The sequence below is a fragment of the Drosophila eugracilis genome, unplaced genomic scaffold, assembly GCF_018153835.1.
Source record: "Drosophila eugracilis isolate 14026-0451.02 unplaced genomic scaffold, ASM1815383v1 contig_1197, whole genome shotgun sequence".
NCBI classification, from domain to species: Eukaryota; Metazoa; Arthropoda; class Insecta; order Diptera; family Drosophilidae; genus Drosophila; species Drosophila eugracilis.
Window position 1 is genome coordinate 2,412,843 of NW_024571981.1, and position 22,793 is coordinate 2,435,635.

General features: G+C 38.2%; 2 protein-coding genes across 2 annotated transcripts; both read left to right on the forward strand.

Moving 5' to 3' along the window:
- The first annotated feature begins 955 nt into the window (after positions 1 to 955).
- LOC108118491 lies at positions 956 to 20,381 on the forward strand. Its single transcript, XM_017231225.2, is given in 7 exon segments — positions 956 to 1,628; positions 4,654 to 5,211; positions 11,923 to 12,131; positions 13,312 to 13,447; positions 17,339 to 17,601; positions 18,523 to 18,673; positions 19,022 to 20,381. Coding segments are annotated over 6 exon segments (1,203 nt in total). The 5' UTR covers positions 956 to 1,628; positions 4,654 to 5,135; the 3' UTR covers positions 19,390 to 20,381.
- Positions 12,459 to 13,134, forward strand: LOC108118492 (ran GTPase-activating protein 1). The gene has a single exon (XM_017231226.2). It carries the CDS (start codon positions 12,558 to 12,560, stop codon positions 12,999 to 13,001), a length of 444 nt encoding a protein of 147 aa, XP_017086715.2. The 5' UTR covers positions 12,459 to 12,557; the 3' UTR covers positions 13,002 to 13,134.
- Positions 20,382 to 22,793: the final 2,412 nt, after the last annotated feature.

A 22,793-nucleotide genomic window follows, 5' to 3' on the forward strand; every position in this document is an offset into this window, starting at 1 on the left:
GCCCCAGTCAGCAGTTTTTGTTTGGGCTAATGATGCGGAGGATGATGTCGATGTTATTGGTATTTTCTATTGATGCCTCACTGGGCAAGGATCTGTGTTCCTACTTTCTACTGCTCCAACTTCTTCTTATGCTGCTCCTTGTTCTTCCACTTGTTTCCATTGTTTTCGTTGTTTACCAATGTTGTGTGCGTATCAAAGAAAATGCTGTTGATGCAGGCTCTGCGAGGACTTAACTAGGCATTTGACGAACAACATCTCCTGATTTATTAAGAGTAGCAAGTGATGGGGCAGTTGGATGGTTGAAGTTTTACAAATTTGTAAAACTTCTGATACGGGGTGATCATCATCATCATCATTTTATACTTTTCTGAGAATTTGGTTTTTAATATTATTATTGAATTAAAATGGGAAATGTGAATTAATTTGCATTCTGTTTTAGAATATTAAAAAACATATAAGCATTAATAATACATTTTTATTTATTTATAATTTAAAGGTAATATTAAGATAGCTTGAGTCCCAACTTTCCTCCAATTTCAATTCTGTTAGAATGCTGTTAAGTCTGCGAGCACAAGAAATTTTCCCACTATTATTTATTTCCATACTATAACATCTTGTTAACTTGGCTAGCATGACTGTTAAGCTGCATCTCAAGGAATGTGGAATTGAAACAAACAAATTACGAACAAAAAACCGAGCTCTCTCCTCTGCTTTCTCTCTGGAGAGCTGACTTTCGCTCTCTCTCTCTCTCTCTCGTGATTTCGCAACCTTAGACAATGCGAACCAGTTTGTGCGTTTTGGTCGTTTTTTATCCTGATATCCGGTCGTCGGATTCGTGTTCGTGAATTGGCTCGTGTGTGTGTTTTGGGTGTGCGGGGGTGTGCGTGTTGGGCGCCAAGTAAAAACCAGGTAATAAGGAGAGCAAAGCTTTTAGTCTTGGTCGGTTATTGGTGCTGTGTGGTTGGCGAAGGCGACACAAGTCCGGCTAGTGCGGCAAAATTCTCGATTCTCTGTTTCTCCGTTCTCCACTCCAATTTGCTCCAGTCCCCGAGTCTGAATATCGCGATAAAACCGAGGACATTCGTGCGTACGCTCGACTGTGTTAGTGTATTATTTGCGAGAGTGTGTTTCGGTGTGTCTATGTCCTTAGCAGCTGCAGTGAAAAGGCAAATTATGAATAAAATGTAACCGAGAAGTAAAGAGAAACAAACAAACAAACAAAACACAACGCACTGCACTTGTGCAAAAAAGAAAACTAATCTCTCCCCAGTTGGAATCTCCGAATCCATTCTCATCAGCGAATTAGGGGTTTTCCCTTTTCTCTCGACTTAGTTTGACAAATTAAAATGCATAAATTATGAATGAAAGTACCGTTACGTGCGTGACAACCAATCATTTGTTATTATTATGCACGTGGGCTAGCAAAAAAACCAAAAAAACAGTGTGAGAGCAAAAGCTAAACTTGGCTAAAAACGTCGCCACCACCCAGAAAAAGGAAAGCCCGCCCCCTGAAATTCCAGCCGGTGACTGGGGAAACCTTCTTTAAAGTTCTCTGCGAAATAAAATAGAGCACAACAAAAATAAAAAGGAAGAAAAGGCATCGTCAGCAACAGAAATAGCAGCAATAAGTGAGTATTATGCGACATAGAATTTTCCTCATATTTCTCTAGGGATTTTCCAAGGCATAAAGAGAGCAAGCATACTCGTACATACCAACACACACACAAATTGTAACTTAAAGTTTTATTAACTTGGCGCGGACCTTGGGGCCAGTTCAATTTGTGCACACGCCTCAGGTGTCAACATAAATTATTATAATTATGAAATTCTATAGCCGGATACGGACCAACAGCAATATACTACGAGTACAGGACAGCCAAGGACATAATAATATCGACTAATCAGAAGTTATTGTTAGATTGTAAATCACTAGATAAATAACAAGGTTTTGGTGGCAATATATTCTAAAATAATGGTTTTATTATATTAAAAAATATCTGATGGTATCTTAAAAATATTTATATAATATCTTTATAGCATTATACGAGTATAAGCTAATAATTTATATCACATTAAGTAATTGTAGATACTTATAAGTCGTTTTAGGCTTAAGAATAAATCTAAATTATAGAACAAATTTTTTATAGAGAAGATTACTTAAGCTATTCTTGGTTTTTTGATTAAGTAACTTCCAAGAAAATCCTTTATAGACCCTATAATTGCGATCGCAGCCGTTCCCTCAATATATATATATGAAATTCCCGTACAATGCCAATTAATTTGAGTCGCTGAGCTGGGGCATTCTCTGTCCTGTCTTTGAGTTATGGCCTTTCATTAGTCTCATTTAGTTCAGAGGGATGTTGGAGGGGAATTCGCGGTGAGAGCGAAGTGAAGTCCTGCCAAGGCATCGTTAAATTCCGAAACTGTCGTGGAGGTCAGTTCCATGGCTTGCTGACCTTTATGGCCTTATCAATTGACACTTAAAACTCAAACATCAAGATAAATAAAAAGATTCCCGCTACGGTTATTGAGAAAAACATATTTTAGAGTTTCCGGGTGGCAATTTTGAAATTTATTTTATTGGCTCAGGTTTTATTGGTTGTTTGGCTATGGGAAGTACTTTTTTATATCTCACAAAAGGCAGCAACGGCTGCTTACCAACTCTTGTTAAAAAATATTTCATTGATTGAGTACATTCATATTTGTTTGCCAATGATATTTCTATGATTTTTGCAGACTAAAATATTTGTGTTTGATAAATTGTAAAAGATTTTTTGATTATTGTAAAAACAGGGCAGTTTACCTTGTTTGTTTTGGTGCATGGTTTTATGAATATTCAGATAACCAGCTTGAAGATTCTGAGTAATAACTATGTAAAAATATATATAATAAAGAAAGGCTTTATATAGTGTAGACTACCATTCGCCAATTTAAAAATGTAAGTTAATATTCAATATAATCCTGAAGTCACTCTCTCCATCTATTGCTCAAGCGCTGTGCCAGTTAAGCTTAAATTTTAAAGCCAAATTCTGCCCCGAGGCAGTAACATCAAGGGCCGTTCAAGGCCCCAGAATACGCACACACAAGCACAGCACCCACAACGGCCAACATACACACACACACACACACACACAATTTCTCACAGAGGGCAATGCCAGTCATTCAGTCAGTCAGTCACTGAGGCATTTCTCGTATGGCCATTCAGTCAATTCTTCATTCGGCATTCAGAGAGCTCTCATGCAAGGCGCTTGAGCCCCAATATCCCCCTTTTTCTTCAGCGCCACCAAAAAGTGTGTGTTTGTGTGAGCGTGTTTTTGTGTGTTGCAACAAGCCATTGGACATGGCCTTATAGGCAAAGCTCTTTAAAGCGTTTGACAAAAAAACAGTTTTAAAACGACCAAACGAACGAAAACTCAATTTGAAAGGAAAAATCTGGGAGAAAAGATTTCAGGATGTGAGTGACCTGCGGTGTCTAAGACCGCTTAGACCTTGTATTCTGAATATTTGCATATTTAACAAGCCAGTGCCATGCCTGCCACATAATTAATTATGCAAAAGACTCGGCTCGGGAGCCAACATCAAGTATACGCAGCGTGTGTGTGCTCAGGGTCCGACTCGACTATTTTGCATAAGCCACTCACCGTTCGACATGTGACTCGACTTGTAGTTTGTGTGTGTGTGCTTGGCTCTTAAAATAGATGACAACAAGGTGCTAAAATTATTCATGGCCTCTAATTACAAAACATGATTTTGGAAAACTTTCTGCCCAAAAGGCTTTCACAGATTTTTCCCCCAAGTGCCTTGGCTACGGCTGCTATCCGGGAGTTTTTGGTTTTAATTGATTTTATGCAAATTTAATTCTGCTTGCCCGAGAACAATTACACAATCGCAGGACATACAATGTTATTGTTAATTTATGCCTTTGCTCAATGATTTTTGAATCTCAGCAGTGGCTGTAGGATCTTCCTTCGGGCTTTCGGTTCAGAGAGCATTTAATTCAAATTAACAGTTATTGGCCATAAATGGTATGATTAATTCATTTGATTTCTCGTTCCTAGAAGCTGATAATTTCTAAGGACTGTCTATGCTGGCTTCAGGACATCTGCAACTTTTGGCTGAGTTTGCTTAATGCTTATTTCAAATATTCAATGTAAAATTCATGGCAGTAAGGAATGCTAAATTAGTTCTGTAAATTATAGGTTAATTGAAGGAAATTAAAGTGGAAAAGTAACAAAGCATTACAATTATGAATGTCTTTAAAACCTTTTTCGAAAATATATATTTAAACATCATCTTGAAGAGTTTTATCATGGTCCATTCTATAACATTCATAAAAATTGAATACAAAACGAAGATCAAGAAAAGTCAAGGGTCATTGAAGGTCCACAAAATTCTTGATACTAAAATAGCATAAGGCCGCCATGAATAAGAACTAGCAGTCAGGAAAGCTGAAATAGATACCGGAAACCGTAATTGGAAACCAAAAATAAAACAAAAGACAATGACAAATGACTTTTTCGGTTACAGATATAATACGCAAATCAAACACTAAGGCGGTTGATGAAGTAATAATAGAAAAAATTAATTGGATGACAAAACTAAGCTTCAACTGAGATATATATTAAATATTTTATTATTTTCTTCTATTTTCAGACTGTCTACCGGAACTTTTGCTGATGATTCAATTTAATTCAGTGCGTTAAGAGACACATAACAAAAAATAAGGAACGAAACAGGAAACTAAACCGAAACTGGGGAGGCAAATACAAATAGTGCCAGGATATAACATGTAAATGTCATTGATGTGTCTGTGTGGGTGAACGCTTAATAGGAAAAGCAAATAGCAACGAGCTCATGGAAAATAAATATAAATAAGCCAACGACAACGACAGGCAAAATAACAAGAAAAGCAATTGGTTGACGCTTTCCCTCGTTGGCGGTCAAGGAAAATTTATTGCATTGCACAAATGAGCCAAGAAGAAAACGCAAACGCAAACGAAGCGAAGGCAAACATAAAAAAGCGCGAGCATGGACAAGAAAAATAACCAAAAATTCCGCAACAAATTGAAAAATTAAAGTTTCAGCAAAAGGAAAACTAACAGGAAAAAGCATAGCAAATAAGAGGACACGGCAGCATGGATCCTAAAATATACAGTCGATATTTCTTCGCCTATGGCATCCTCGTTCTCCTCCTGTTCCAACTATGCCACGGTAAGATACAAAGTTCTCATTAACCCCAAAATAAAAACTTTTCCCGTCCCGAAGTATCATTCAAATGCCTGTGTTTTCCCTTCAGGGTAACTCATTTGAAATTCATTCAATAATCGATACTGGAAAGCCTGTTAAGTTGAGAAAGTCAGGCGCAAAGTCAAGGCTGTCAGGTCGGCGGGATAAATCCTTTCTGGAAATCCTTCCTGCCCTCAAGACCTCCCCAAGGCATTAATAAACAACAAGTTTGCCATTGCCAACACTGCCTGTTATTTATTTTTAATTAAGTTCAACAAACTGCTGAGCAAAAACTAAACAAAATTAACTGGCAAACAAGCGAAAGTCGCGGTTAACCATGAGAAGGGCGAATTAGGAGGAGATGATGGTTTTTCATACCCTTTTGAAATGGGAAATAAAGTTTCTAGAGGTTTTAAATATTATATTATTAAATTTAAATGTAAATACTGATATTTATTCTAATTCAGTTGTGATAACTCCGATTTATTGTATGATTTCTTCACTTATTTAAAGTGTATTTAGAAACAAACATAAGTTATTTATTCCAGTGTTTTTAAAACTAATTATTAAATACAAAACCACGAAAAAAACTAACCACAGCTAATCTCTTCTGTTGAAGCAGAAAACTATTCATAGTTTTTGCATCAGAACTCAATGCCACTTTGGATGACTGTCACATTTCACAGCTAATGAAACTTACAGTGGACTGAACCGTAAATTCAATTTAATTATTTGCACATCTTTCATTAGCGCCAGCCGCAATTAATATATTTTATTAATATTAATTCTGAATGTGTGTGTGTGAAAACCTTCAACTTAATTAGCTTGATTGCCGAGAGGCAATACAGCAACAATAACAACCAAAAAAAAAAAATAGAAAACTTTCCTGCTGCCGCATTTAATTAAATAAATAAACATGCTCAAGTTTTTTGCCATTTCCGTTTCCGCTTCCTTTTGCCGCAGAGTTGTCAAAGCAAAAAAGTTTCTGTGGCAGATCTGTGTTTACTATTTAACTTAGCTTCCCTTCCACGCTCAATTGCGACAGCGGACCGAAATAATAATGACTGACAAATACAATTTCTGTCTAGACAAACGGGGGAACTGAAATGATTATTATTTGCTGGCACTTAGCCGGCTTGGGTTTGAGGGAACGCGTTGCCTGAATTATAGATAGAAATCTTATTTTCCTATTATGAGGTCACGTACGCATACCGCACAGTGGGGAAACAACCAAAACAAAAAGAAAAATTGAGGGAAAAATACTTACGGAGCGAGCAACAAATAATGAAATTAAGTTAACGTGGCGCACACTTCTGGCCAAATTGTAACTAACAAAGAGCAAGCACCGATGTCCGAGGGAAGTACACACATTTATTGGCAGCACATGAAACTAATGTTGAACGACACGCACTCTCTACGAATTTCTCGATATCCCCCTTTCTATTCAGTTAATGAAAGTTCCTCAAGACGTCGGCCACTTGAGGCTCCTTCGAGTGGAGTTTATTAAAGATTTCACTCAGTTTACTCAGGCATCATAAATACCTATAAGTATTATTAAGTGCCTTTCTAGCGATTACGTTGGGTTAAAGTGTTCTTGACGGCCCATTGAAAGGTCCTAAGTTGGGAGGTGCCAACAGATTGTCGGCTTATGTGATGGCTTATTGGCCAACATCATGAATAGTAAAAAGGGGGAATGCTATTTACCTATGAATTTATTAGTTAAATTTACTGGAGAGTTTTTATATGTCACAATTCTGTGATAATTTATAACGATATTTTTTTGTTTATTTGAGGATTAAAAATAGTATAGGATATAGGCATAAATTAAATAAAAAGCCAGTTTTGATTTTATTTCCCCCTTTTCTTTCTGATAATTGGCTAACCATTCGCAATGTTGTATCTTTAAAATCTAATTTAATTAATCAATTTCGCTGTTGAAAGGGAACAGTAATCCTGGAATCCTGCAGTTACGTCTTTGAAGTGAATTTTAATTGTATTATTACAGCTGTGACTGTGTGGAGCAATTTAATTGATTTTCTAATTAAAGAAAATAATGTGCATTATGTATGTCGCTTTGACGGACAAACTAAGAAGTTTGTCCTCATTGATTTGACGCATTAATCATTTCGGTTTGATGCCTAACACTATTTCAGGTAATTATAGGGAATAATATAACTCTGGCGTAAAATAAATGAAATTGTTGATGGATTAAATTTGAAATCGGCTTGATAAGTAATAGCCATGGACTTGTGCACTTTTCCGCCCTTCTCACAAATGCCAAACAGAAATATTGTTAAAAAATTTGTTCAAGTGAAATCGATATCGAAACTTCTGACTTTATGTGCCCTGCGATTAACCATCTAACAAGAAACAGACTCAATGGGATCCAATCGATTGTTGCCAACTTTTTTGCATCTCTCATCTTTCCTTATACTTTATGGCATATTTTTTGTTTTCTTCTCAAATTTTTTCTTCCTTTTGCGAAATATGCAAATGAAAGTGCGCCTGCAATGCAGCAAAAACTGAACTGAGCTGAGCTGACAACTGGGAGCTGTTGGCTTTGGTGGCCAGGGGGGTCAAATGGGCGAAGGGCGGTGCAGCTCTGGGGGAGTGGCCGACGTGCTCCCGTTTTGTGACTGCAATGACAACGACCAGGACAACGGGGATGCACTAGTCGTTAAGGAAGAGTGAAAAAAAGAAACGAAGACTTTTGTACTCTTTAAAAATTTTTGGAGAAAAGAAGGATCAGAAATATTACTTCGTTAGGGAGTTATATAGGTTTGAGTAGAGCTGACATTAGATATTAACTTCCATCGTTTATTTTAAGAATAAATTATTAGAAATTGTCATTTTGATTATTACGTCTTTCCTTTTGAAAATCCCAAATAAATGTGTGAGGAAATTTAAAGAAAAAATAAGTATTTTTTAGTTTAGGGCTGTGTACCCCTTCTGAGAGTATCATATTGGGGCTCAAACTGCAACTGAAATAAAGACGGGGACAGGCCTCTAAACTGGACAGAGGGCCGAAAGGACAGACAGGCATTGGAGGAGGCCGAGGAGGTAACCAACTTCCGCCTCTGATTGCAGATTAAGCACGTTCTAGGCGTCTGCCTACGATGAGAAAGGGGTCCACTAGATTGGCGAAGGACGCTGGCGGGAACTGATGCGTATTGATGCTGCTGGCGTCTGCGAAACATGGAAAAAACATTTTTATTTGCTCAAGTCTCCGCATCCGGTCCCCCCGCCTCAAGACCTCAGAAAACCCATGAGTAAGCTCTCCAACCGAGCCGCATCATAATTTCCTTGTCTCCTTTGTGATGTCTGGAAAAATTTGCATTGTAAGTGAAGCCTTGGCCGGGCCGTAAACTCTTGGCTTGGCAGCCTTTCGAATGACAAGCCCCCTTGGTGGACCGTTTTTAGAATGAGTTTTCAATGGAGTCTAATAAAATTAATTGCATTTTGCATTTGCCTGTCGAGTTCTATTTATAGAACAGGGAGGTGGTGTATCCAAGCTGAGCCGAGTTGAGCTCATGTGACAGTCAGATTTTGATTCGAAATTGCAATTGTTCTGCCGAGAATTTTCCGGACCTATTTTTCCTGATGATCAAGGGAGGATTGAAGTGCCGTAGATTGCTGCCCAATGTTTGCATTGTGTAACTAATCCGCTTGAGTGAGCTGCTAGCATTGTTATTTTATTTCCAAATGGGTTTTAGCCTAAATGTGATATTTCTTGTAATTTTATTTATTACTTTTTTGATATGTCATTCTACGTTGAATATTTCTAACGTTGTATGAATTTGATGTATAAATTTTAATATTAAAATCATGACAAGTCAAATGAATTTTGTTCTGAATATATTTTCAACAGTTTTTCGATTTCAATTTAAATTTTCTATAAATTTATTAAACAAACTAGAGTATTGGCTTCACAAGATCTTCTCCCTTGAAAATCGATTATTCACGAACCCTTGTAAAGCTCATTAGTTGCTTATGAAGACCACCCCAAGGGTGGCATTATTTAGATGACTAAGGACTTTGCTCACCCCATCTAAAAGCCATAATGATATGCAAAGCTAAACTTTACTCAGTAAACTTCTGCACTTGACACTCATCCCCGGCCACTTTCGTTTCTCCTCGAACATTGAATTAGATTTCGAGCACAACTAAACCCCAAAAAGAAACTCATTTCGGGCAATGGAGGCGGACAACTTTTGTCTGCGGTTGACATTTGTTGCCCTCGGGCGGCAAATGAAATCATTTAAAAATCAACAATAATTAAGTAGCAAACTTTTGTCTGTGAAGGCAGCTCTGCAATTCGTTTTAAGGTGAACCGAAGGAACTTGCGAAGTTAACCCCTTTCGACCATAACTATGACGTTTACACGACATCAAATGGAAAACTTTCCGGCTCTGTCAGGCGCTCAATTCTTCCTCGGCTTTCTGGCATTGGCTCTTCTTAATTAAGCCCAGGTTAAATGACAAAACTTTCCAATTTCTGGCTTATTAATTAGTTGATGGGAAACAGGGGACTCAACGTACCGGTAGCTTCAATTGCGCACTTGAACTTTGTCGAAATTAACACTATGTTATAAACAAAATAATATAAGAAAAGATATTATTTATAAATTTGTCTTACGTCAGAAATAAGCTGAAAGCATTAAAAATTCTTTAAAGTCACTGGTCGGCAGCCACTCCTTAGGAATTCCCTGTACCCCAAGGATGTTTTTTTTTATAATGGTTCCTTAAAAATTCTCTTGCTTCTTAAGGAAAGAGGAGCACAGAGGAGAAGTTTTCCACTGGCAAAGGTCCTTTGTGCGGTGGAAACCTTTTGGCAACGCACTTTGTTTGTCTTCCGCCAACGAGGCAGCTGTACACAAACTACTGGAAAGTGCAAAATGCTAAATTATACTTAAGCCGCACACATACACATACAACTATATGCTTGTAGATTCCACAAAGTGTCCGCCAAAGCGGAGCCACGCACCGGCCGGAAAAAAACAAACTCAAACGACGCCGCCTCCGCCGCCGCTGCAAAAGCGGAAATGCACTCAAAGGAGCAAAGCCCACGGAGGGAAGTGGCACTGGCACACGACGCCCACTTCCCGCTAGCCCACCATTTGTCCCATCCCTCATAACCCGGCCATCAACATCGTCATCGGGCTTCAATGGCGGCGGTTCTTCTTTTTCTGCCTTTGTGCATTGTGCTCTCTATTTGTTTGTTTGTCGCTACGTTGGCGGACTGGTTGAACGACCACAAAGAAGCAGGAAGTCAAGGAACCGGCAAGGACTCGAATCCTTTAGTTCCCTATACGAAATTTCGGCTTATCAAAAGTTTATTTTTAGTGTAAAGAACATCTTCAAGAATAAATTCATTTTGAGGTTTCAGAGCTATATTTTCTTTTTATTATTGAAAGAAATGCTTGTTTTCTTACTTTTTTCAAATATAAAGTCCGTCATACCCTAAAAATATCAAAACCCCTAAAGACCTCTTCCCTTTTCGGTAATGAAATTCTGCACTTATTTTTAGGCACAGACCGTTTTTGTCTTCCGGCACGACAACAATTGTATTTTTAAAGATTATTGCTTTGTTATTTGTGAACTGAACTTGCCCAAAAATAAACTTAGAAAGCTGTTGACGGACTTAATGAGCAAGTGTGGGATTTCCTTTGAGTTCTATTTCTGATTTGACAGCGATGATATATACCTGTGCCTTCGATTTGATTGGATGCCAAGGAGGCGTTGACACTTGACTGTAATTGTATGAGCTGGGCGGAAAATTATATTAGTGGTTAGGATGACTTAATAAAGGGCTTAGTTTAATTTACCTTTCTGACTTTTGTGAATAGGTTAACCAAAAAGGTTAAAGGTTAGTTTAAGAAGAAACTCTGTTGGTTACTTAATGGTGTGTTTAAATGGCAGGCAAATGTTTTGTGGGATGTCAAATCATACAAGATATGTAATTAATTTTTGTGTTTACAATTTAGTAATGTTATCATTATTTTATATTAAATCTATTTAAAAATTAGCTTTAACATGAAATTCGACCTCCTAATCTGGTTCAGAACTGCACTGCACATATACAATCCTCTGGGAGGGCTTAGACTGCCAGTCCTGTCGCTCCCTCACGGATTGCCCCACTTTCCAACTGCTCATTTCAGCTTTGCAATATTAATTTCATATCTCGATTTGCGTGACCCAAATTGCCCTCCCAGTTGAAAACGGGCCTACTACTACTTTTACACATACATTCAGTTTTCCGTCTTTGTCTCGGGCTGTTAAATAAGTTGGCAACTTTTCATTTCACAGCCAGTAGCATTGTCTCTAGTCCTGAGTTATATCGCTGGGGCCCAAGAGCTTTTCCACTGCCTGGCACCCAGGCAGCATCTTTGCCTGAGAAAAGGATTTTCCAACCAGGACACGTTGCTCAAGTTAGTCGCGTTCACTTTCCCTTCCAGCAGGCTAACCATTGTGTTGGCTAAACAAAAGCGCATTGTTCTAGTCTGCACTGTCGAGGCTCCTTCGATTTCCTTGACTTTTATGCACTTGCTGCAAGTTATTTATGTCCTACCACTGGCATTGAAACCGCGAAACCAGCCCACGACTAAGGACCTATTAAAGTGGCACACATCCTGACAGCCTGAATTTCTAGCGAATAACTATTTGTTTTTAACTTGTTCTTCCAACTGTTGTCTTACAGAATCCGTGGAATGCCTGACAATGACCGAAATCAAAATCCCCAAGCACATTATGCGCCATGAGGATGCCATACTCGGCTGCAAGTTCGATCTAGACGGAGAGTCACTGTACTCAGTGAAGTGGTACAAGGATGGCTTCGAGTTCTATCGCTATGTGCCCAGGGATATGCCCCCGGGTCAGATTTTTCCACTGCCAGGGGTAGATGTAGAGGTAAGATCTGCTATAGTTATAAACTATTTAAGTATTTAAGCCTAATTGGCTGCATAAATTCAACTCTAGAGTGCAGTGGATAAGGAACTCATTAAGCCCTTTTTACTCTAATTATAACTGACTTGAATTGACATGCCTTAATATGCCATTTCTGGTGTAACAATTCCATTAGCTCACGTCAGAATTGTTAATTTGTTTTTTAAAATGTTTTCCTTTCAGAAAATTAAAACAATCAATAAAACCTTTTTATTTTATGTTTTAACCCTAAATATAGGAATGTTTTTAATTCAGTTCCTCAATTCAACACAGGACAACATATTTTTAACAAGTTGAATAATTTCCCTTTGAAGTTAAGATCAAAGTCTGGAACGTCAAAAATTTTATTTTTTCGATAAATTCATTTTTGTTTTTTAAATAAAATTAAAGATGAGTAATAGAAAGTCAAAATTGGTACAATCGCTGGAGGAGTCTGTGTCCCCTATCCATCATGAGGATGTCGTTCGCTTCATTGCCGAACAGGTCCGTCAGCCAATGATCAGTCCAATTGAACTGAATCTGGATTATAAACAGGATCTGAGCATTCTCCACCTTGAGGATGCCTTTAAGTTTAGGGATTCCATGAAGAACTTTCATATATCGCCTACTGCTGAGTCCCTAGATGAAGTAATGCCAGTAAAGGATGAAGATCTTGGTGACATGCTGGAAGCTCTAACCGATGTTCTTCTCGAGGACGATGACGAGGGCGAAGATGAAGAGGAGGATGACGACGACGAGGAAGATAATGAAGATGCTGAAGATGGCGATAGGAAGACTAGTGCCAGTTCAGGCAATGATCAGATCATATACGATAACAATCTTGGATTCTATTAATTTAATTTAATTTAAAACAAACGTAAAATATGTACTACAATTGGATAATTTAAATTTATAACTGATTTGATTTGAATACATTAAATTTTGGCCAACCTCGAAAGGGTCTGTTGACCTCGAAATTCCATTGCAATTAACTTTCTTATTTTTTATTAATGCAATATCTGACCTTAAAAAAATCTCTTCAACAAAATGTATTGATAATTTGGTAGCTCGTATAAAATGTATGTGTAACAATGACTGCATTCTTTTAGCAAACTTTCACTTTAGTCTATGCTTTGACCCGATTTTCCTTGCGTTTTTCTTGCAGTTACAAAACTCGACGGACGTGGTCGTCGTCCTGCGCTCAGTTAGCCTTCAGTCAACTGGCCGATATCGCTGCGAAGTGTCCGGCGAGGCGCCTTCGTTTCAGACGGTTTCCGGTCACGAGGACATGATTGTTGTGGGTAAGTGAAAGTGGCCAGCAAAAAGCATGCAGTCTAACATGCTAGCCAACACACAGGGTAAAAAAGAGACGACTCCATATGGCGGAAAAGAGATAGATGGATTTATTTGGGGGAAAAATAGAAAGAGACAGCGAAAACTTGTCGGAAGAAAGGAGGCAAGATTAATTGCAGCAAGCGAACTAAGCGACGAAAAGTAATCTTTTACAGTGCATCTCTTTCTATGCTGTTACCCTCTCTTTCACTCTCCCATCACCCTGTCTCCTTTTGGCACACTACGAAAATGTATAAAATATTTCACATTTATTTAGTTTATGCCCGGCATTGTTTCTCGCTGCGATTTACAAATTCTCGAGGAGAAAACCTGTGCCAAAAAAGCCAGCGGGCCCAGAGCATAACAGATAGAGATGGTGTGGGAAAGAGAAAGGGAAAGATTTCGGCCATCCTTTTTTCCTGGCCAACATAGACTTTCAATGTGTGTGTGTTTGAGTTCTTTGTATTGTATTCCACTGGCAAATTGCCCATGTACGTGATGCAATTCTGTTGCTCACTTACAGCTCGGGATTTTTCCACAGCACCAGACTCGTTCATCCTCTTTCTCTCTTTTCCTCACCATTTCCCCTCTCTTTCGGTCGGTCTGCAACTTAATTTGAAATTTTTGCGCAATCCAACAAAACATGGCGCAAAAATATGGCCAAACGCAATATGAAAAACTGGTGCGGAGGAAAACTTAGAATAAACGTGTTTAATAACAGTGGAAAACGAGCTCAAAGTTTACTGAGGATAAGATACAAATTCTCAGTTTCATCAGACACTTTAAGATAACCCTAAAGGGGATATCTGAAAGAGAGAGTTACTTTTTCAAGTACTTTAACATGATTCTCCAAAAACAACATCGATGGCTATGAGCATCTACACGCAAAGAGGATAAAATGCTTTCAATATCTGTGACCCAAATATCCCGCTGGTAAACCCCATTATGATGATGATGTTTATCAACAACAATAGTCGGCACAATTGTTTGAGCCAGGTAAATTTCACCTTCATTTCCGTCCACTGAAATGTTGAGAGAGTTCCGGAGAGAGGCAATCAAAATTGGTATATCGCATAATTAGGCTAACTAAATATTTCCTCGACTGAGGGGCTGGGTAGGGGGTATAAGTCCACCAATCAGAGTTTCCGTTTTCAGCTGGAAATTACTCAATTACGCTTAGACTTTAATGCAGAAAAATCGGAAGAGGATGGGTCGATGTCGATGGGTTTGGCGAGGAAAATCCGTCTTCAGTTTAGATGTAAGCGGATTAAATCAGAGGCATAATGACTTCGCCGATTTGCGGATCAATAAACCTAATGAATTTCTGTGCCGGAAAAATGAAAAAACTTGGTGCCATCAAAGGGCAAACGGAAAAAGGAAGCCAGAAAAGGGATGAGCAAAAAACACACAGATATATAGAAGAATTAGTTATGTGGTGAATTTAAGTTGTTGGCTGTAAATCTTATTTAATTGGCGAAATACCTAACTGAAAGTATTAGGGTATAGAATCGTTTTTCAGTCCAACATAATACAATAGAACTATCAGCGTAATATTTTACCTACTATGTCCAAATGTGTTTGAGCCATTTCCCTAGATTAGACTGTCGAGTCAACACATGCGATAATTACAGTGTATACGCGGAAATTGAAAATGTGGGACTTCCACTGGTGGCAGCGCGCGGAAAATGGGCGGAAAATGCTGTTTTACCGGTGCAGTTGCATATGATGGCCTCATCCGGTTGGGCAAATTGGTTAAACGTAAGCTCTGCGAGCATAAAGTTGAACATGTGGGATTAATGTTTCTTTAAACTGAGATAAACAATAGGAATAAAATTATTTTGAAAATGTAGAATTATTCAAATTAAATGAACTATTATTTCAGAAAGATTTAAGTTATCCAAAATTATAATTTACTGCTACTTAATTTTTAAAGCCTAAAATCTTTATCAATTATTAAAGCAACCTATTCCAACAAAGAAATTCTTAGGATTAACTTAACTCTATGCGCTGTAAAAACGGTAGAAAAGTTTGGCAACTCGTTTCTTTTCAATCAATTGCGCTCCTTTGACCCTTTTTGCCCGAGTGTGCGTGGGCCAAAAAGCTATTAAGGTGAAAAATTGTTAGTTTATTTAGGCATCCGATTTACTTAGATATTTGTTTCAGTTGCTCAATTGAATCCATTGTTCACCCAAGCCCGGCACAAAAGAAGAAACCGAGGGCACGGCCCACGCAAAACAAACTGGATCCATGTTGATCCCTTGTCTGAAGGCCCTCGGAGCCAAACAAAGCCGAACAATGGCCGCTAAAGAATAAAAATGCCCAGCAATTATTACCAATTGATACTGAGGCAGAGCACAACAGGGAATGTAAGCCCCATCGTTTCTAAGCCCCAAGCAACAAGGGAAAATATGTTGAACATTTTGGCAAATATTAAAGGCAGAAAATCGTAAAAGGAGTGCCACAAAATATCAACAGCTTAATCAATGTCAGAAGAGCGTAAAAATAGTCACTGGAAATAATAATTTATGCAGTTCAGTTCGGTTAAGCCGAACAATAAGGAAGTGTAAAAGAAGAAAAGGAGGAAAAAAGGAAGGACAAAGAAAAATGTCTTGAAGGGAAAATGAATTTCTCTGGCCTTATTTTTGACACTCTTATAAATAACGTCACCTGAAAATAAAGTTTCTCTTCTTATTAAAGACCCAACAAGTTCATTAAGAAATAATTTAAATTACAAATCGTTAAGGATTTGTTATTAGATAGTTAGTAGTTTATAAAATATTAAAAAGGTCATTTGAATAAAATTTACTTTTTTAACGAAACTATCTCTTTCAAAGAATCATTAAAAATTTCCTAACAGTGCACTATTCAAAAATTTTCTCTTTCATCTTTGCTTCCTATTTGGCAAAGTCCTGGTGCAATTATTACCATTATTAAGAAGCGGATGAAAAAGTGTGGAAGAAATATTCTTTTGTGCGATAAACGTTGAAGTTTCCTTTCATTTTCCTAAACTTTTCATCAGTGCGAAACTATCGATTATGTTTAATTGAAGTTTCGCTTTAGTTTTGTTCGATTTTCACAGTTTTTGACCCATTTGGCAAGCAGCCAGGTCAACCGGCAGACATGGCTCTGCTTTCCAGCCCCTCTATACCGTCGATTTGGTCCTCCATCGTCATCCAGCAGCTGGACGTCATGGCCAAAACGCACACAAGTACACACACACAGTGACCCACAAAAGGCATGCAACAACAGCAACGAGAAACAAATCAAATGCTACAACGTGCAAAAATTGCGCACCGAGGAGATGCTTTCGACATTTTCGTATATTTATTATTTTCTATTTTAGTTGAGCTTAAACAAAATTTGCATGTATTCTTTGTTGCGGATGGGAATCGATTTAATTGCCCATCTGATGGCTAATAAAAATTATTTGGCATTGCCTAATGGCTGGGGGAAAGAATTTGGCTGAACACTAAAACCAAATTAACCATCAATCTTGTTTGGCAAAAAACAACTTCATTTCGAATATATAGAATTGAAATGTTTCTTTTTTTTTTTGGTTTTATATACAAATGAAATTAGCAATGGCAGTATTTTATATCATTATATTTTTATTCATCTTTGTTTTGATTGAATAGACGCGAATGATACTGTGTTTTCCAAAGCAAATAAAATGTTATTGGGGTCTACTAGGATGAAAAAGTGTTGCATCTGATTTGAAATTAATGAATCCAAAAGTAAAACGAAGCCGCTTTGCCATAAACCGATACCAAATTAGCTCCTCTATTTAGCAACAGCCACCTAATCCGGAAAGCCAATGTTACCTTTCTAATCTGAAACCATTCCCACCTTCACAATTGCAGTGACTCCAAAGCACGGACCACAAATCACGGGGGGACAGCCGCGGTATCAAATTGGCGACATGGTGCGCGTCAACTGCACCTCGGCGGCTTCCAGGCCGGTGTGCCATCTCAGCTGGCTGATTAACGGGATGCACGCCAACCGCTCGCTGCTGCGACCCTACGAACCCTTGATTGTGGGCCGGGAAGGACTAGAGGTCGCTCGATTGGGCCTGGAGTTTCGAGTGCGAGGATGACATTTCAAGCACGGCGACATGAAGCTAAAGGTGAGTGCCCATAGAATAAACATTATTTAATTCAGAACAAAACGAACAAACACATTTTTTTAAAATTATTTTAAGTTAAAGAATGTTGTAGCCTATCATGGCTAAAAATAGTTTGTGCTTTACTTTAAATACACTCCATTTAGCGGAGAACTTTTTTCCCTTTAAGGATTTGCAATAATCTGATTATGGGTACCCGGACAGGCCATGAAAATTGATACATTCACTCATCCGATTTCCCATCTCATACATATTTGCCAGAGCACTGTTGCTCCGATTCAATTTGCGACAACATAACATGGCAGCTCATGTTGATTATTATCCATTCGGACCCAGTTGGCCGGCAACTCACCCACCGGCCATTCCACCGAGGCCCCAAACCATCCAACCACCTCACCACCCCTACTACTGCGAGTGCAAATGTATGTTGAACAAGCCACAAAATATCATGCGAACGCGGGCGGCAGACGAAGTACTCTTATGACATGTCCAGTATGAACAGTGGGTTCAAATATATTTAAATATTGTTTAAATTAGATGAAGTTTCTTGAAACAAAGTTTCCTGTTATAAAGATATTTAAAAGTTTGCTATTAAGTATATAATTTTTAAAGGTAAACTATTTTTATTTGAATTTTTGACCACTGTCTCGGTCAGTGTCCGTTTGCATATATGGTGATGCCCGGTGTGCTGGTGTGCATATTTGTGTGGGTACTGCGGATATGTATGCGGGTCATTTTCGGGTTATTTGGGCGCATACGGGGGAGTTAATGAAAGCATAAAACTTTTACTACACCGTCAAGAGGATGGCCAATCCGCCGTTGTACCCATTTCCCACAGTCCCCAACACATTTATCAATGTACACAGATTTGATGAAAGTTTTCCTTGCTCGTTCTTGCATTTCCCGGCCATAATCCGACTGCAGTGTGTCGCCAAAATCTCCTCCGTTTACTGGCAGAGCAACGAGGAAAGCGTGGAGAGTGACAAGCACCAGAGAATTCCGGTGCTGGAGTCGCGGGAGACGGTCATGTCCAAATCCCGCCAGTCCATGGACAAGGCTCAGTCCCCGCTCGAAGGTAAGTGATCATCAATCATCCGGCGGTTAGTTGGTCAACAAAGCTGAGCACTCGGAAAAATGTATATTGCATTCCAAAATAAACTAATAAACTAATAATCTGAATCTGAAAATGAGTAAAAAAAAAGAGTTCACATGTGATTCAAGAAATCAAAGATTTAACATTTATTTTGAAATAAATATTAATATTATCAAGATAATTAGGTTTGAGGTAACTTACGTATCTTTTTTCCGAGTGTATCAGCAACAGTTGCTTCCACTAAACGATTTCCAACCATCCGCTCTCCTCTCGATTTCCAAAATCTCCGACTGACCCCTGACCCGTTTTGAATCCACATCCGCAAACTAGACAAACAACTGAAGAAGAGCCGACGCCCTGCAGCGGCAACTTCAGCGGCCGCAGCGGCAGCAGCTGCCTCGTCCAGTGCAGCAACAGCAACTATGGCTCCATTTGGGGCGATCTGGGGCTCATCGGTGCCCTGGTCACGCATATTAGCTTCCAAATCAATTGCACGCATTTCCCTGTACGCGCTGCCAGTCTTAATAGCATTTCTGTGTAGCTTTCGACCGGCAGTCGAGGGATGCTGCTGTCAGGGAAGCAATGGCAACAGCAACATCAACAGGAGCAACATAAGCAGCAGCAGCAACAGCAGCTACATCAACAGGAGCCGCCTGTCGAGCCAATTAAGCTGCGAGAAGGCTTCTCAGCGTAGATAACAATTAACCAGAAAGCAAATGAACAGTGGAGGCATCAAAATAGGCAGCGACATGGCCTAAAATTCCATTTAGTTCTTTGTAAATACTTCAAGTTTTTCTCACATCAAGTATACGCCGCGTGTGCGGCTCGCTTAAATAGTGTATGTACATATATTAACTGTATTTATATATAAAATTATACACATTTATTAGTGAAGCATTGAAATGTGGTTGTTCCTCTTTGGGCTTATTTTGCTTGTCGGTCTTAGGGAAAATGCTCAAAGTTGTTGGCTATGAATTTGCTTTAGAAATACAAAAGCGATCTAAGATTTTCAATGCTACGCATAACTGTAAAAACAAATAAACTGAAATAAGTAGCCAAAACACTTAAAATTAAGGATCTAATCTAAGGCTCTTAAGCTACTCAAATTTTAAGATACAAAATATAAACGTTGAATACATAGAGAACATAAAAAATAGAAAATCGATTTAGGTACTTGATTTTAATTAAAGCTTAGGAAGTAATCTAGCCAACAACATTCTAGAATATATATTGTAATCGGTAAAAGTTAAATCCACATTTTACTTTGTTACTAAAAAACCATGTAAGATTATTTTTTTATTTTATTTATTTTCTTTTATAAATCCTTATTTTTTAAATAAATAAACGCATCTATTCCCATTTGTGAATGCGTAAAATTTATTTTTATTGGAATATTAAAAAGTCACACCTCATACACATACATTGAAATGATTTTACTGCACTTAAATGTATGTCGCACACCTTAGAACATATCCCTGCTGAGGAAATCTTTGACTCTCTCTTGTAAAATGAACAAATTGTTAAATGTTACCTAGACTAAGGCCATAACTAGCGAAATCATATCCAACCATAGAAAACTTAAGCCAAAAAACCTGTGTAGCAGTGTAAAATATATGCAAATAATGAATGTTATTAAGTCTTTAAAGGAATAAAGAATGCAAAACAAAAAAAAAAAAGAAATTGGAGTGCATGATTGTTGTTGGCACTGCCCCAAGGAAGTGACTGCCAACATATTTTCAGGGCCTCTGCTCTATCTTCTTAAATACCCTGTACTGGTCAAGGGTATGAAGTATATAACGTTTAGTAAGTATAAAATGGTAAGAACTTGAATTTAACATATGGTATTATATGGGTAATGAAATCTTATAAATATATAAATATTTATTTTTGTCTTTAATTAGTCGTTTATTAATATATAAAAATATATAAAAAAATAATTTAAAGGGTTACTAAATTATATATTTTGGCTGACAGGGTATATTTCATACTCAATCCATTCGGATTATTTTTTCTTGAAAATTTTCCATGCCTCTGCCCCTTGTCATCGCCTTCATTGTCAGCGCTCTTGACCTGGAACAGAAAACTGAGAACGGGGAACAGATTCGTGCCGGCAATTGTCCTTGCCAGGCATTCTTTTCGCTGTTATACTTTTTTATTGTTGCTGGCAGTGTCATAATATCTCGCCTTGGCGCTGCGATGGCATTCATGTCGTTGCTTCATTTTATTGTTATTATATTTACTTGTCGGATTTGCTGTATGTGTACTCTGGCCACCACCGCCCCCAATGGCCCCACCGTCTGCTATAGATTTTGTTCATATTTTCCAAATGGGCGGCATTGGGAGCGGTGGAAACCTCCTTGACTTGGCGATGCGTGTGCCATGCACTTAAACATTTGATTACGTGTCATATATCAACACATTGTACGATTGAATTTTCGCTACGCATGCGGCGGTCCCTCCATTTCAAGTCGTGATTGGGTGCTATAAAGAGACGGATTCAGGGCTACGAACCTCAGTTCAGTCGATGCCTGAGTACATGCAGTTAAGAACATTCGTATCGCTAACCATAAATGTGAGCAGCTCATATTGTGTTCTTGCTTATCCAGACTGCTTTCTTAACGGCGGGTTAATGACTTGGGAATACTCCAGGCGGGTTCAACGAGTAAAGGATGTTTATTTTGATAAGTTCCAAGGATTTTAAGACTATTTATGAGGGAAAATTAGTCATTGGGCTGAGATTAGGTTGATACATATATTTATTATTATGAAAATAATGTTTATATAAAGTGTAAACAATTTAAATAAACTAAATTTGTTATATATTGTACATTAATCGTAATTTACGTTTTTTCTAAGAAAATATGTTATTTTTCATAGATTTATTATATTATTTTCCTCCTTATCGTAATATTATTATTGACCCTGTCCTTTTTAATTAAATGGATCCCTTTACTCAAAACAACCCACGACCTATCTGATTTAGCTGTCATCCATTGATTTTCATGGGCTTTATAGAAACCTTCTCGTGGCTAACTTTTTCCCTCCCGTTTAAAGGGCATTTTTCAATTACAAAGCTGGAAAAGGGTTTCGTTGGGTCTACCAATTTACTGAGATCTCCAGTACTTTTTCGCTTTTTTCTCCCTTTTTTTTTTTGCTTTTGCTTGTGCTTATTTGCTTAATTTCACAGCACAAAAAGCAATGGAAAGGGACGAGGCGAAGCGAGAGAGACTGGGAGATATATAGCGCACACACAGTGACATTTAGTCGGAGGCCTTTCAGGGCCTGGGCTGTTGCTTTTTATATTTATCACAGCCACTTGCATTGCATTTTGTTTATATGCTTTTAATGCAATTAGCACGCTTTTCACTTTGATTTACGCCCGGACGGAGACTCAGAATCCGGATCGGAGGCGCGAGTGAGACGGGGCGACGGTGCCCCGACAAAGGGGACAGGGACAGAGTCACTGAGTGCCGGAGTGAGTGACAGAGACAAACAGAAATCAGACAGAGCCCACACACACTCTCTCATACGATGAGATGCAGTGAATTTTCCCCTCTCGTGTGTCACCCTATTTATGAGTGAGCCGCTTTCATCTTTTGTGCTGCCCATTTTAGTATTTGTTTTTCGCAGTCGCATTCTCAATGCGTTAACTCCTTTCAACCAGACTGAATTCCTCATTACCCTGTTAGTCCTATTTGTTGTTCCTTTTTGCAAGCCAAGCCCTTCACCGTCAAACAATCGCTGAGGGTTACATTTTCTACAACTTTGGAGGTTCCACATTTCCAAAATATATTCTGCTCTTTAATATTTATAATTACAATATATAAATAGGAATAGGAATGGGTTTCAGTCCATGCTTATACTATATTTAAATTAGTTGAAAATGGATTTTTCGTTTAATATATGATAACTATTAAGACTAATCTTTCTCTGCAGAAAATCTGTAGAAATATTTACAAATTTGCAACTTTCAAACTGGGAACATTTTCTCCCACTGTTGGCAGTAATTCTCCTATTTTGAGCTTCTATTATCCCTCGACTGCAACTGCTTATGCATTTTCATTAGTGTCTCGTCTCTGTCAACGTCATTGCCATCAGTCGA